The 17128-nt window shown below is 35.5% G+C and overlaps 2 protein-coding genes across 3 annotated transcripts in view; one reads left to right on the top strand and one right to left on the bottom strand.

Moving 5' to 3' along the window:
* The window catches only part of LOC105428790 (neurotrimin), a 141871-nt gene extending 131100 nt beyond the window's left edge, over positions 1-10771 (top strand). The window contains exons 7-10 of the mRNA XM_089074994.1: positions 2420-2569; positions 4861-4929; positions 5111-5212; positions 7109-10771. Coding sequence (XP_088931120.1) covers positions 2420-2569; positions 4861-4929; positions 5111-5212; positions 7109-7323 — 536 coding nt within the window. The 3' untranslated portion in view covers positions 7324-10771. The remainder of the gene's footprint in view (positions 1-2419; positions 2570-4860; positions 4930-5110; positions 5213-7108) is intronic.
* A 1683-nt stretch (positions 10772-12454) lies between these two features.
* LOC105428791 (neurotrimin) overlaps positions 12455-17128 on the bottom strand; it is a 148362-nt gene continuing 143688 nt past the window's right edge. Inside the window, exon 10 of one of the 2 annotated variants that reach the window (XM_089074999.1) lies at positions 12455-17111. In XM_089074999.1, the coding sequence (XP_088931125.1) occupies positions 16963-17111 (149 nt within the window). In that variant the 3' untranslated portion in view covers positions 12455-16962. Of the gene's footprint in view, position 17128 lies in introns of both variants that reach the window. The other variant, XM_089074998.1, reaches the window with a different exon arrangement.

The raw sequence follows: 17128 nt of genomic DNA, 5'->3' as shown, positions 1-17128 counted from the left end.
CCACCGCCGACTTTTGGGTTTAAAAGCAGTTTTATCCCTGGCAAAATCCATTCGCGGGCCCCTCCCTCTCCGCCTACGTTCCGTGGGTAATGCTCGGCACCGTAGTTCAACGTCGTTAAACTTTTTCATCTGCTTTTCAAACTCAAAGCCGGCCGAAAGTTTTTCTTCCGCTTGTGGGGCTCGAATGGTGCCACTACATAAATGCATTTTACCCTTCTGCCGCCCTTATTCCACCTGCTGGCCTGCTGGCGCAGCTCTGTTCTCCTCCTTCTCCTCCTCCTTCTCCTCCTCCTCCTCCTCCTCCTCCTCCTCCTCCTCCTCCTCCTCTTCCTCCTCGATCCTCGTCCTTTCCTCCACACATTTCTCTTTCTCTATCTCGGAGAGACGTAAGTTTTCCTCCCGGCTGGGAAAATACTTCGCTTCCGCCTTGCCGCGGGTCATTACACCTATAGATTTCACTCTCTTCCGAACGCGCCACCATCTCGAATTGTTAATCAAAACTTCTTTCTGCATTCGCGCGCCCCGCCTCGGTCCTTGCCACTTTTCATCCACCGAGACGTTATCGAGAAGAATCGAAACGTTAATGCCGCTTCTCCAACCTGCAGTATACCATCAGAACGATTGTTTTACGATATTTCTTTGACAGAAATGATACATTCTTAAAGTTACGCAAACAATCCTATGATGTGAGCAATTGAGGGATAATGAAATGAAACAAAGTTAGCACCTTTACGGTAGCGGGATTCTATAATTATAGGCATTGTGTCTTAGATTAGTCACGTGATCACGCATAACACATTTTGGTTTCACTTTACTCCTCTATTGACAAATAACGACTGGTTGGCGTGTTCGACTACCATCTCGTTTTTGCTCGGACAAAGCTTTCTCAGTGCCTTTTTTTAGGAAATGCAATTCCACGCTTAGAAATGGAAGATACAACTGTAATTTGTGTAGATGTATAATAATTTATACGTATGTTTATTACTTTAATTTATACGTATGTGTTGTGCGTGATCACGTGATATGCCTATAATTATAGAGTCTCGCTATCATAAAGGTGCTAACTTTGTTGTTTCATTATCCCTCAGTTGCTCACATCATGGGATTGTTCGCGTAACTTTAAGAATGTATCATTTCTGTCAAAGAAATATCGTTTAAAATAATTTAAACAAAGCTATTTATTTAAGGAATTATTTATTAACTCATTCATTAAATTTGTTAAATAAACATATATATATATATATTTAATAAATTTAATGACAAAATTGTTAACGAACTTTTAAATGGACAGCTCTGTTTTGAGATAAATTGTTATTCTAAAAATATATTCAGTTATTAAATATAGCTTACAAAATAATATGTTATTTAATGAATTAATATTTAATATAGAAAATATATATTACACGAGAATGCATATGTCTATCGAAGTTCGGAAAAAAATATGTTTGTCGTCCAAGTATCGATTTGTGAGAAATAACGAGGTGAGAAGCAAAGCATTTGGAACAATTTAAATGGACACATGGGCCAGACTGGCGCGCGAAATAAGCGGAGCGAAGGGCAACATGCAACCACGCGAGAAACCCTAATGCTAGTTTTTCTGGTTGACAGAGCACGAAGCACGGTGGACCGTGTAAAGGCATACCGGAAGCGTGGAATATTGGCAAATATATTTTGGAATATCGTTACATTATATTCCGTCCGGCTGAACGAAACGGATCGAAACATGGGCACGTCCGCTATTTTCAATTTTCTACGATAATACGCGTCATCATGCGATAACGATGTAAACGTGATAATGCGAACGCACGACATACCGTGCCAGATGTATCGGGCAATTATTGTGCGCATGCTCTTGTAACCGTCTGCACGTTTCAAAAATTAATCCTCGCCCGACGCGCGCGGACGCAATAGCGTCGCTGCGATAGCGCGGCTAATGTAATTAAGCTTTAAATGAGCTCGCTCAAAGCGATGAGTCATATTTTAATGAAGCAATGTCTCGCAGCGATGTGAATACTGTGTACCGTGTAGGATGTAAGACCGTGTAGGATGTAAGACCAATGCTCGCTTTGCGGGCTAAGTACGTACGTATGTATATATGCGCGACGTATTCCCGTTGCATCAGAGCTCCCAGGTTTCCCCATGCAAAACCAGTTCCAGTTTCAACGGAAGCTGCTTTCATCGTAGATTAAAACTAATTCCATAATTTTAACGGGAACAAAGAAGGCGTGAAGCATCTTTTATCTCGCTTGATATTTATTAAGCTTCCGCAGTTAAGTTTGTAATTTGAAACTTCACGCGTGCAACATTTTGTCCGTTCAACACTCCTTTTTCGTGGAAGAAAAATATATCCCGTATTAATTTTACAAGTAACGGAAAATGGGAAATTTCACGTATTTTCACGATATTTGTCAAATTGCAGGAGAGAAGTACGAGCCTTCCTTCTCGGATAACGTATACAAAGTACACATGAAGCTTATGATACGTTCAGTCGCGATGTCTGATTACGGCAGTTATAAATGCATATCTAAAAATTCCCTCGGCGAAACGGATGGCAGTATCAAGCTTTATCGTGAGTATGACACTTTCATCATTTTTAAATTACTTTTATTTAGTCAACGGGGTATTATTTTATAATGCGAATCGTAAAACGCGCTTATATTCTTCTCCGCGTTACAATTTTGTGATTTGCATAGATTTGCAAATTACCGAGCGATTCCGCTTGTTTTAATCCAAATTAAACTTACCCCTCGATATGTCCCACGTCCCATTAAAATTAACATTCTCAAACATGTTTTAGCGGTTATTTTAGCGTAAATCAACCGATGGATGTAATGTTTTTATTTCTTTATCCCGTATCAAGCCTTTTGATAAATTGTTATATTTTAATTGTACATTTCGACGCGTATTATTATTCTTATTTTTGCGCGATGATTAATTTCCTCATTATTCTCTTATTCGTCACTTTCCTCGACGATGTGTTCCACTGTACGGGATTATCCTCTGTCCTGGATTATCCGTATCTCGCGAGAGATTTGACGACCCATGTCAACCCACGTGCGATCGCATTATATTATCAAATTGATCGCACAATTTGCGCGGGAGCGATCAAAAAGTGATTCAACGAAGTTACGATGGTAATATTATATTAACGTGATATATGATTTATCGCGGACGTATATCTCGACCGCGGCGAGAGCCAATATCGATTCGCGCCGGTTTTCGAACATTTGTCAAGCGGTCCCTTATCGGTCGCGCGGTCGTTGCATTTTCTTTCGTTTCTCCGCGACTCCTTTTCCTCCCTCCTCGGCCGCGCGTTATCAGAAATCGTTAGTCGCGCGGATGAAGAACATCCGACGGATGAGAAATTAAGCATCCGACGGGAGCGAATCAGGGAGCGCGATAAAACGAGAGCGCGGTTCTTTCAAAGACAACGAGCGTGATATACCAGGATCGTGTGTAAGCTTGAGGGAGGAGGAAGGTTTGAAAAGTGACACTCCGACGGTAGCTAGTGCCAATCCTCCCGATAACCGGAATCTTTCTAGAAACGAGGCGAGATCGGCGAGGAAAAACGTTCGACTGAATGCATACGGAGCGCCGAATAAAAAAGTCGCGAGGGGAGCGTTCAAAGTCAACATGTTTTATGGTTAACGCACGTGTACGTCTCCGCGAAAAAATACGATAACGATATTCGATAGTAGTGCAAATCACGGAGAACGGAATCGTTATACCCGTGAGAAATCTTCCCTCCGCAATCGAACGCGATTTGATCTCCGTAACGAGGCGTTGAGTGAAATTGCGTCAGCGCGTTTCCGCACGATGAGGATGATTCACCGAGAGTGAACGATTCTCATATCAATCATCGTCCGCGAATAGACATAGTGCGCCGGCATTTTCCGCAAACTTTTCATTGATTCGGTATCAAAGGCAAGCTCTCATCCTCTCACGATAAGGAGCGCCGTGAAAGTCAGCCGTGTCTGTCTCCCCCCGCAAATCCGCATTTCCGGGAAAGCGGTGCGAGTAGCGAATCACCGATAACCGCGAGCGCGCCGATCTGCGTTCCCCAACCCTTTGCCCTTATCCCCCCTCCCCCTCCCTCTTTTGCGGCGCAAAAAGAAGCCCGATTCTATCTATCGATCAGTAATTGTAGGTTTTCGCCTTGGCGCGCCCGCAGATTGAACTTCCCAGCTTTGTGCTTTACTGCGACCGCCGAATCGGCGGATTACTGCTAAGCCGCTTAAATAAGCGTTCGATTGTGTCGACGATTTAATGCGCATTAGCATTTTAAATCCATGCCGGCCTTTCAATCCATGCCGAAAGTTGCTACAATGGCCACCGAGCATTCGCGAGTGTTACTAGTTTTAATTGCTTAACTTTATCCAAACGAGGCTGGAGAGAATGTTTTTTAATTTGTTCACGCGATTGTTATTTACTTTTAAATGAGATATTTCAAAGCAGTAGGCGCGTAAACGGTCTTCATATCGCAATTGATTATTTAAGTTTTTCATTATTCATTAGCGTTAATTGTTTCGCATTAAACGATATTAAAGCAGCAGCTTGAAATTTATTTGTAAATACCAGCGTACTCAATCGAATATTTACTCTGCAGGAATGCAATAATGGTAACACGGCGAAATATTGTCCCGCACAACTCTATCCTATTTTATTCAACGGTAAAATCGCGCAGACTGCACGTAGTCTACACAGTTTTTCACATTGATACATATCCTCGTTGTTGCGATATCTAATTTTTATACGTAGAAAATTTATAAACATGGCGTATATATCCCGGTTATAGTTTTATTTAAGATAGATTTATATCGAATAAAAAAAAATATTAATGCGTATTACACGTTTTGACAGATATACCAACACCTACCACGGAACCGACAACAACGAGTACAATACCCGTTCCTACCACCATGGAACCAGGTAAAATAATTTCATTATCAATGATTAAACAATTTACATGATTACATTTCTGCGCACCACTTACAATAATACATATTACTTAAGTTAATCATTTTAGTACTTAAGTTAATCATTTCGTACTTTTCTCTGTTAATCCTACAATCGCGGTGCAGATAACTAACGAGAAAAATATTGTTTTTAGTGGAGAATATTCAGTGGTCGCGACAAAAGCCCGTGCCCAGTTTAGAGCCGAGCTCTAATGAAATAACCGACGCATCTTTGTCTACCGTCGTGAGAAGCGAAGGTATGCTCGGTTTCTATTATTTTTTCAAGCTTTTTTTTCTTTTGCTCTTACCAGCACAGATTTTCGCGTTAAGACGCTTGAAGCCTCGGGAAAATAAGTATAAGCGTTTTTATTTAAACGCTTTATACCGACAAAAAATTATTGCTTAACTTAGTTTTTAATTACGATGAGATCTTAGATAGATTTTAAATAGAAGAAACGCTTCGCTGATGTTTCTTTAATCCGAAATTATAATTTTAAAATACTAAATACGTCTTTGCTAAATATATGTACAGTATGTATATGATGATGTAAATAATTAACTTAACATAACTCGACATAAAATAATTGAGAATCTTGACACCTCAGTCGTGAAAAATGCAGTCGTAGAAAATGAAATTTCGAGGCAAGCGGAAATTATGATTTTGTTACACGCGTTCCCGTTACGACGGCAAAAGTTTATTTGTCTATTCGTCATTTTAATACAACGAACATTATAAGTGGCAATTCCGACTCTGCATCACCGTCGCTACAATTGTGCGCGCTGGCGACAGTTGCGGTGTTGTCGAAACAAGTTTGAATATTCAAAGCTGCGACTGTGCAAACCTCGCAAAACTTTTAGAGGAAACAAAAATCAGATTAGCCGACTATGCGACGAAGGTGAGATTTGACAACTGCGCTGGGAATTCAATGGAAACCAGGTTGCCTCGGGAGACCTGTACTACCCTAGCAGATCGCAGATCTCCATTATTCGCTAACTGTGATTAACGTTACACGTGATAATTCGATTATCTTACTTTGTAATGATCTTTCATACGCGCTCTGCGCTCTTCAAATAACCGATACGGCATATCGATACAGCTCGCTGTACAGTTGTTTTTTAAAGTAAAATGTTTCAGAAGAGAAAATATCCTAATATTTTACGATAGATAAAATCTTCCCCGCGGGTGTGTTTACAAAATTCAAATTTCTTTTCTCGCCACGGCGAGACGACGGATTTATATGTATCGGATTTACATGTCCTGCTCACAGTACATATGGCCAGACATTCATAATTCAAGCAATAAAATGTTGATCTATGCGATCAGCGTGGAGGAACGCTTGAAAACACGTCAGTTTCCGCAAATACGTTGCCGCGACCCGAAATTCGCTGGGATACGTCGTCTTAAATCATCGCCCTCGACGTAATGCGAGAACTTACACCACTGCCGCCGGGCAGTGGGGAACTTTCCTACGGAAAGTTTCGCGGAAGGCGCGAAGTTTATTCCGCAAAACTTCCAGCAACGTGCCACGCCGCCTCGGAGTCCTCCCCCGCCCTGCCATATCCAAGTCTCTTCCTTCTGCCGTCCTCCGCCACGACAAACGCGGAACTCTCGACGGGATTTTGATGAAATCCCATGCGGTTTATGAACTACCGCGCTCGGCCCAACTATGGCAAGTAATCTGCACCCGGGACTACGGCGCTGGTATCTCAACTTGTTTCGATTATCATGTAAACTGGCGGGTATGAGCCAAGTCGCACGGGCAATTCAAAGAGCAGTGAGTTGGATGCGATCTGGTTTACGATCTTTCCGCAGCGGGCGGACAATGAAAGCGTTACTAAGCGCAAAAGATAACGCGAGAGTGCACTAACGTCGACGTCTAGCATAAGCAATGTTTCTAGGAAGAATACGTAATATATACGACAAGAAGATTGGAAAGCTCCATCGTGTCTCCCGTTATCCGAAAGTAGAGGGAACTGTAAAGTAATATTTTTCCCGGAGTTCTCGCTTCCTCAGCTTCCTCTCGCTTTTGAATATTCCACGTATATCACGCGCGCGCGAACGAATATCTCATCGTATCGTTTGTAATTTTAATATCATCGCGTAATATATTATTAAATCCGCATAATATATATCGTTGTTGATCATTTCACAGAAACACGGCTCCGTAGTAGGCCAAGCCACGAGGAGAGTCACGAGGAAGTCGAGAATGTCATCGATTCTAACGGCCACAAAAGCATCGACGACGACATCGGCCAGCGAAGAATCGACAATACGGCGCAGTCGATGTCGTCTAAAAGCAGCACGTGGCATTGCGTGACGCGACCCAGCGCAGCAATTTGCATAATAGTGCTTTCCGCCCTGTCGTAGTCATCGCGGCGTGGGGATGATCGAGTCCTTCCAGCTGCAGCATAAAATCTGCAATCTTTCCTCATCGCACAAGGGATCAATTAATCCATGAATTAAGGGTGAATATCGCAACCTCATCGAATGATCCACATCTATTAACGACAAGAATAGCGAAAGATGATTATCAAAGTGGAAACTATGAACTTATCTTGCCTTCGTCAGACGGGCGACACTCGTCATTAGATCTTTATAATAAATTGCGCCACCTGCTCTTCTCTCTCGTCCAGTTTTTTTCGGATTATTGCGCAAGAACCCTTAGGTCGGCAAAAACAAGATCCGCGAAAAATATCAAGCGGGCAAGATTGATTATTCTATTTTCGACCAATCTGAAGAAATGCATTTTGAATGATTTGTGTGAAAATTTACCAACGCTGCATGTAGTTTAAAGAAAAAGTCTCTTGCTATCGACGTTAAGTTACTTAGCAATTAGGTTACAGGATAAACAAACATAATTAACGTAATTCATGCGATAATGTAACTACGTTAACTATGATTATCAACAAATGTTACTTTCTCTCTCTCTCTCTTTTTATTCATTCAAGTTGAATGCGAATCGTTTGTGTACCTTTAATTTCTATCAGAGTTCTCTCTGGCTTTCGTAAGCGATCGATAATAATTCCAGATTCTTTTGACGTGTCAGCGAATTTTCATTGAAGCCACCGCTATCGGACGTATCCTGGGAATGACGACGGCGTGACGACCATTTTCCTTATCTGATTCCACCGTCACCACCAAATCCCTCTCTCTCCAATCTTTCTTCTATCGGCAGAGAGGCTTTCAAATCCCGCGTATCATTAACAAAATGAGATCTCCCAATTTCCCTCAAAGGCGTCTGCTGATTTTTCTTTTTATGTGTGGGTGGCTTACCGAAAGATCTGATACTCGTATCTGAATCGCAATTATATCGCTGCAACAATATTTTTCAAAAGATTTAGAGTTACCTACGTGTTCTTTTAACGTTGTACATGTCACGATATTTGTTGTATTTTTGTCCTATAGATTTCACACAATTCTGTAATACCTGAGAAGATATTACATTCAGATTTGAAACGGGGACGGAAATTTCTTGTAAGATATGTATTAAATACTAATAATTCTCGCGTTTCCATCGTATCGACAAAATTCGGCCTATTCAATTGATAAATAACAATCGCCAGTAATTTTAGTAAACGCGTAGAAAATGTAACTGTAATATCAATTGATAATTTAAAAATAATAATTGAAATTTGATTTCAGTAATAGTTCGAAATCTTAGAACATTGTACAATCAATATTTCCATCTATTGATTTTGCACAAGGTCTCATTACTCAGATAATATATTGAAACTATTCTTTAAGAATTATTCTTGTACCATATACCTGATGATTTATTTGATTCCACTTAATGTAGAGAAAATAATTAACCCTTTGCACTCTTAATGCATTAACAAGAAAAATCCAAATCCAGCCACTTATAATCATACAAAACCATTGTAGTAAAACGCTTACCACAAATAAAATATGAAATAAAATATAAACCGGTTGGTGGCTGAACAGTGAGTCGTATGAAGCTCCAAACATTGTCTGCCAGTTTATGATTGACGTCCTGGCAACTAGCAAAATTATAAAACATTTTTGATTATACGTGCCATCTATTACAATCATATCTCTGTTCGAATGTAAGTGCAGAGGGTTAATCGATCTATTAAGCTAAGTGTATAAATTAGTATGTAAGGATAGAAATTAGTGTGTGATGTGTGTGAGACTCAAAGAGTGACTTGAAAACGGTGCATAAAATGCAACGAAACAACCAGGACTTGTAAATTTCCAGAAAACAATTCACTTGCATATATTTGTAAATAATGTTACGATCGTATGGACGTTTCTTGTCGTTGTACTAATTGTATCGATAAAAATGATTTTGTATATAGTTAAGTACCTTCAAGAGCGTAAAGAATAAGAGTGAGTAGTTGTCGACGTTTTTATATATGTGAATATTCCTGCAAATGAAGTTATGTATCACCGACACGCGTATCGGGATAAAATTCCAGATAAGAAAGGCATTTGATTTTTTTTTGCATTGTCCTATTAGTTCAAACTAAATCTCAATGAGTACTATTTTTCGTTTATTATAAATAAAACTGTAACGTTTCTACATAATTATGCAATCAAGTTCTTTAAATTAAAGACATTTATAAAATAATTTATGCAGAAAGAAATTTAGATTGAAAAGGTTTATATTTTCTCACTGAAAATATTTCAAGTATTTTTGCGACATATTATTTATATCTCTCTTTTTACTGTTCATATGACAGTGTTTACTGTTTAGATGACAGTAATTTGATAGTAATTCAAAATTCGCGGCTCAGAAAAACGGAGCGTCTGCAAGTGCATCTTTGCGCATGACAGGTTTTGCGGGAAAAAACGGCGTATTATTTGAAATATCAAGTGATTACAACTTACATATATTTATATTGACGTGAGAAAATTCAACGTTGTCCCACGTCCGCTCAATGATACAATCGAATTTTGGGAATTAATTTAAGTGTTACACCTTATCTTATCCTTTGATATGAACGATATATATATTCTATGTCACAACTCTCAGGAGCTCCTGGAATCCAGATGTAAATATTAGCTACAAGACTATACAATAACATATTGTAAAGAGAACGAAATTTCTGTAAATAAATGCAACCAGCTTTATATGTTGTGATATAAAGTGGTACACGATCTATTACAAAAGTATAACACTATTTATGTGAATAAAACATAGCATCTTATTCACATAAAATATATCTAAATATATTTTCTATAAATTGTAATTCATAGTTTCAAATTTTTTTTAGTTTTCTTACATATTAAATTTTGAAACAATAAATATACTTAAAAAAATTTGAATTTGAGAATGTCTGAGAACATCTAAGATTGGTGTATGAATCTAGTTATCATTTGTAATATATGAAAATTTGTATTATTGACTGACTAATCAGTTTAAATTTGCGTAATTGAATCCGTAAATATCGTGTACCACTTAAATTTAACTTTTTGTTAGCCGTAGCGCCTATTGATGGGAGAAAGATCAAGTTCAGTGAGCTTATTATCGCTTTATAGACATTAATACTTACAGAATGATTTTAAATAAAATTTCATAGAAAAAGAATTCCGAAAAATATTGTAAAGAAAATTATGTTCCCATTGCTGTAATAGTAGCAGAATTGAATCATGTTGTAACTGAATGAACGAGTGCAAAAATGGAATGAATAAATATCGAATGTTTAACGTATTTTGTATAAATCCTATTTCACATCTCATTAATTTATGAATTTCGGTTTTTTGATAGAGGTTTTTGTAATTAAATTAATTATTTAATTAATGACATAAAATTATTGTATATTATTCAATACAGCATTAATATAAAATTGATTAATTTATCTGTTTCACTTTTATTATCCCTCTATAAGGATATAATTTGTCAACGCAATTGTATACTATGTTTAATTGTACAGTGATTGTTTGTGAAGACTGAGATCACGTAGCAACAGTTAATTTATTCCACTCCTTTATAATCTTATCCATAATGTAGTTCAAAGAAAATATAATAAAGTTGGAATTTTTTGGAATGCAATGAAGTTTCCATTTGCAAAATTTCTTAGTTAAGTATATTTTTTTGCCGATTTTTATTTTAAAAAATTCTAACAATTTTCTTGAAGTCTTGGAATTTAATTAGTAAATTATTATAATGCATTTCCTTAATTTATAAATTCAATCTAAAATACTTTAAATATCTTATTTCATCGTACTTTATTTACATTTATTTTAATATATTAATTTAATTTACTACTTTATAAACATTCTTAGTCTTACAAGATACTCTTCTTCGCATGCTGACTTTTATTTTATTGCTCATATATTTTATTTAATCGTGTTCTTTTACATTTTTTTCCTTTAATAATATGCATTTTACAATATATTAAGTATATATTAATATATTTTACTATATAATATATACCTTAATTGTATTAAAGCATTAGCTTAAAATTAATGTCTTCTTGACGATGTTCCGACGACAGTTCCGTTTATACACTTTTTAATAACGTTTCTTGTCTGAAAAATAAGTATTTATAATTAGATAATTACATGGAAAGAACACTTTTGCTGGCAAATCTAAAAAAATTTGATCAAATACAGATCTGAAAATAATTTTATTGGCCCATCAAAATTATTTTGTAGAACACTTAAATATGATGATAATACTGCAAAAATGTTTGATCTTCTAACAATCAGTTTGAACATCGTATATAATAATTTTGAAGGCCGAACAAAATCGTTTTCAGATCTGCCAAATTTATCTAGCCAAATTTTTAAATTTACCAGCAAAAGTGTTCTTTCCGTAATAAAAAAGAGATAATTAATCATTTTAATATGATTTTATAATTTATATAACTTGTATGGTATATAAATATAAGTGTCAGTGTAATTTAAAGATTAACTGTATTTTAAATTAGTTTCTAAATATTATTTTCTTTAATAATGTGACTTATTACTTATCTTTTTATTTTATTGACAGCTGTGAAGCTACCGAGCTATTAAATTATTTACGCGCGGACATTAATGTTTCAAATACGACTATAACAACAATTATTTTACATAAATATCTAAACATAATGCTTTAAATAAATTGAAAATTATTGAAATTCATATTTTAAAGTATTCATAATGCTGAATATTTAATGCTGAGAATTTTATATATATATATATATATATATATATATATATATATATATATACAAACTTTATCTGTTATCGACTTTAATAGTATTTTAATTGGCAAAAGCATAACAATAAGCTATGATAAAGAAGAAAAAATAATTTTATGTTAATTGCACAAAAATTTCTATAAAATGTAGATACAGAGTACAAACATATAGTTTAAAATCAAAGTATTATTGTCAATAATTTAACGTTTCTTTTGTTTGCTAAATAAATTCGCTTATATATCCGCAGTATCTTAATTATGAAGAAGAATATGGAAAAGTATTCCATGTAAAATCCATGTAAAAATAAAAAATAATTTAAGTTTGTCAGGAATTGAAATACATACAATAAAAAGTAAGTAATAAATTTGTATTTCATGTATACACGGACATTTGTTCCTGATGCCGATAGTGCTTACAGGACTAGATCGCGTGCAAGAAGCACGGGCAGTGGCGCAACCGGATCGGTTCCAGTATCGCAGCATATGCCATATAGCTACACAATTGAACGTCATTGTTAATCTACGCTTACTTATTGATTGATTAGCTTAATGAACTAGTTATACACTGATATACCAGGGTCATCGCGGAGACATATTTATCGAGTCATATTTGATACTTTTACTGATGAGAATAAGAAATAAATGTTCTTCTTGTCGTCGTCGTTTTGTTACAGTTTTGTTGCAATGCGAGCTTACGGTCGTAGCAAAATTTTGTAAAACGTTTGATGTAATGACGCCTAATCAGAGAGAGAGAGAAAAATCTCATGCTTATAGTACGCAAAAACATATACAGTTACGCCACCATTCAGCACAGATAATGCATTCTACCTGTACACACTACGACATTTTAATATTTAGTCTTTATATATGACCATGGTACTCACCATGTATTTAATCGCTGACATTTTATTTAACTATATTTTGTATTATTCTTTATTACAAACTTCACATTTACTCTTCATGATTTCCTTACACGCATTGTAACATGTTTGATGCATTTAATGTGTTATCTACAATGTCGATGATACAAAAGTAGTTGCTCTGAGTATTTTCGATATATAATGTTTAATTGTCGCAATCGCTAAATTGTAAATAATTCATAGTTTCGTGGAATCTCGGCTTTATACGATACATTGTGACTCAAATAAAACGTTGGACATTGTCCTTAATTATGAAACACGCATGATTTGATTAATCTATTAATGATACTTAAATTAATTAGATACATAAAATTATTATATTCTCTTTATCGTAGGATCTGTATCTTAATATTTTGAAAATTGGCATATCTTAAAATATATTTATAAATATTGAGAACTTATAAATATTTAGATATGTCTAGACTTATTGAAACTTTTAACATAAATATTTTTTCAAAATCAATGCTTAGTTGATGTACTTCCAGAGAATGTATCTTATATTAAAATGTTTAATTTATTTTTTATGCCGAAGGAATAGATACTCTTGTGAAAGAGAGATATGTCTTCTTATATACAATATTTTGCAGTATTATTTTTTCAACCTGCATCATCATGATCATTTGAATATATTTAAGTTAAGCAACATGGGATATTATTGTTCTATTCTGTTTGTGTTCTATTCTGAAGTGTTCAACTTGAAATGTTCAAACTTTAAGCTTGTAAAGTTATATACAAAGTTAATTGCAAGAAATTGGGCTTGCAAAAAGATGTTAATTTATTGATACAGAAATTACATTAAGTGGAAGAGTAGCTAAATTTTTATTAAAAGAAAGATAGAATCATCAAATAAAAACTGTTAATTATTTCTATACAAAGAGAAAATTAATCAGACTCATTGTTTTCACGATAAATTCTTGAGATATATTTGCGTAACTATTTCTCAAGATTCATTTCTTTCGGTTTTTCAATGCTGCAACACACACGCACACACACACACACACACGCGCGCGCGCGCGCGCGCGCGCGCGCGCATACGCTCTCTCTCTCTCTCTCTCTCTCTCTCTTTCTCTCTCTATCTATCTATCTATCTATCTATCTATCTATCTATCTATCTATCTATCTATCTGACAATAAGAATTCTCCCATTTCCATATTTTTCTATTGTTTTTCTTTATTGCAGTCCACTTTAACCTATTTCAAAACTCTCTTTCATGTCCGATATTCAATAATAAGCTCTCTATTTGCATACGTATACATACATCAGTGAACGAAAACACAAAGCGTCATGTGCAAGCTTCGCATCGTGATATTGTACTATGATTTAGACCGTACAGGGTGTCCCAGTTTATAGAATGTGTTATCCAAAGCTCTGACAGCTTAAGTGAAGCCCTGCGAATATTTGCATCGGTTACGATGCAAATATTGATACGTTGCACAATGTTAATAATTAATGATACGGAAATTGCAGTTGTAATTGCGACATCCATAAAATAAATTAATACAATCTTAGTAAATGATTGATGTCTTAATAAATAATTCAGTTTGTCAAACTCATTAAATCAACTCTCGCTTGGTGTGCTTGTCAGATATTGTCAAGAATTCGTATTTATTTTACTTTACGAAAAATGATGTTTTTCGCTAGACCTTTTTTACATATGGCAGTGACAATACAAGTTATCAGCCTACTCTGGTATGTACAATACGTATAGAGCATAATAAAGTGAGATCTATTCACACGCAATACATCGACCACTTGAAAATTATTTAAGGGCGTCAAGAGCGTCCTCAGTCTTGTATTTATTATGTATATTATATACACATTGTGATATATTCTTTGATATTTCTTATTTAAAAAAAATAAGATTACTAAACATTGATTACTTTTCATATTTCTTCATTTGCGAAATACAAACTGAGAAATCATAGAATTCAAACCTGTTTTATAAACTGAAAAAAAGCTGAAAAAAATTATTTTACAATTACTTAGGATTTTTACATGAAAATAGAATAAATTATTAATTTAATGCTTCGTAGAAAATAATGATAAAAAATCCAAGAAATGGCATCATCTTATGCTTATATATATATATATGTATGTATATATATGTATATATATAAAATATAAGTATATATATATATATATATATATATATATATAAAATTATATACTAATATTATACATATATAGTATGTTAATATATTATACATAATACTATACAAAAATTATAGAATAAGCATCTAATAATTTAATATGAACGTTTCTTAACGTCTTAATATAAATCTGATGAACAATTCAAATTTTTGCTGCGATGATGATTCAAGCGATGATTAATAATATAATGCGCCTTGATTATTCTATGAGATTAATACTAATTATTCTATACGTACAGCGATCGTCTTAAGTCACAAGTCAGGAATTACGAAAAGTTATATAAAACGACGCCAATCGATATCGCTGCGTCGATGCAGCTTTAAAGGATAATAACTTATTTGAGAAGATAACTGTCTATATGGTAAGACGAATTAGATCTTGAAATCTACGAATTCAACGTAAAGGTAACTCAAACAGTTTATAAAAAAAAATTATATATCATTCTATTAAAAAACTATAAGTTACATACAACAATTTACAATATAAGTACTATAGTATTTTTATAGTTCTACAATATTTTGATACTTGTTGCGTTAAAAAAAAAGAAAATTAAGACTTAAAATATATTCTCAATTACTCGCAGAAATGAAAAAAAGATTGTAATAAGATAAACGAAGGTATACATACAAACCTTGGCATTGCGCTTTTTCCTATGTATACATAAATTATATAAATTATATCTTTGAAATATATTTAATATATATTTTTAAAAGTTTGTTAGGAAAGATCAGCAGACTGTGTGAACGAAGCTCGAAGCTGTCCGACGAGTAGTTCATCCCTTACTTGAATTGGACAGCTCCATTCTAGCATAGAGTTCCTCTAATAAACGTCTAGACAGTAACTACCTTTCCCTGCAATTGGCGTAGCCACATCGTCGCACCGTTGCATCGTTTGGCCGTCGCTTCGTAACGGTCGTCCGACGTTGGGATACATCGCCGTCCGGATAGCCAATTAAAAATGACGCGAAATACGAATTGTCCGTCGTTCGTTCGTTCCCTGCTCCTCCGCAAACGTCCATTTCTTCTCGACAGACACTTTTTGTTTACCGCTCGTTGTCAGTATCAATCGAGCTCCGCAAGGTGAAAAAAATGCGTATTTTCGATCGATAAAAGATACTTCTCACATGTTTATTATTTCATAAAGAATTTATTAGCTGTATGCAAAGTTTTCTCTGTTACATAGAATATCGCCTACCTATAATACAAAGAAATAAAATCATCGATAATAAGCGGATACAAGCTTTGACTACAAGTCTTTTAATTTAAAGTTAAGCTAAGGATAGGAGATAAGAATTAAGAATGAGATTAACTTAATTTGCATCTTCAAAAATCAATACATCACGATCATCATAATTTAAGGATAATTAACGAAACTTATTAACGATACTTGAGTTATCTCTGCGATGCCACTAATGCAACCCTAAAATAAATCAGACGTTCCCCCCAACGTTGTAACGTGATTCCGGCCGCATGGGGTAAATTTGCGCGGCAACTCCGGTTCCGAAACTGTCCGTTTGTGACCGAAACTGTCCCTTAAGTCGTAATCCTCCCTTAGCGAACTCCGCCAGCGAAGCGACCCGCTAGCTTGGGCCGCCACTCTAACGCTATTTATTAATATTATTATTATCCTATTGTATTAAGTTTAAAGTGGTCAACGCAGTCCTCGACGATATTCATCCTCGACGGAAGTCCCTGAGCGATGGATTTACAAAGTGGATGTACAAAGTCACGATGATGATTCGATGATCGAAGTACGCGTGCGATTGCGTGCAGAACCGTTGTGGGTAGATCTCAGGCCGGATGTAACGTTCGCATCTGCGGATGATGATGGAGGCACAGGCACAGCGCGACGAGTATCACCAGCAGTAACGAGCTGCCGTTGCTGGTGGCGCTGGATTCGTCGTAGTCCGCCACATCGTCGCCGCCGTTCTCCTTACGACCTCGTAGTTTCAAATCC

This window comes from Pogonomyrmex barbatus, unplaced genomic scaffold (genome assembly GCF_055798465.1).
Source record: "Pogonomyrmex barbatus isolate J1 unplaced genomic scaffold, ASM5579846v1 scaffold18, whole genome shotgun sequence".
Classification (NCBI taxonomy): Eukaryota; Metazoa; Arthropoda; class Insecta; order Hymenoptera; family Formicidae; genus Pogonomyrmex; species Pogonomyrmex barbatus.
This window is presented reverse-complemented; position numbering and strand designations above follow the sequence as displayed.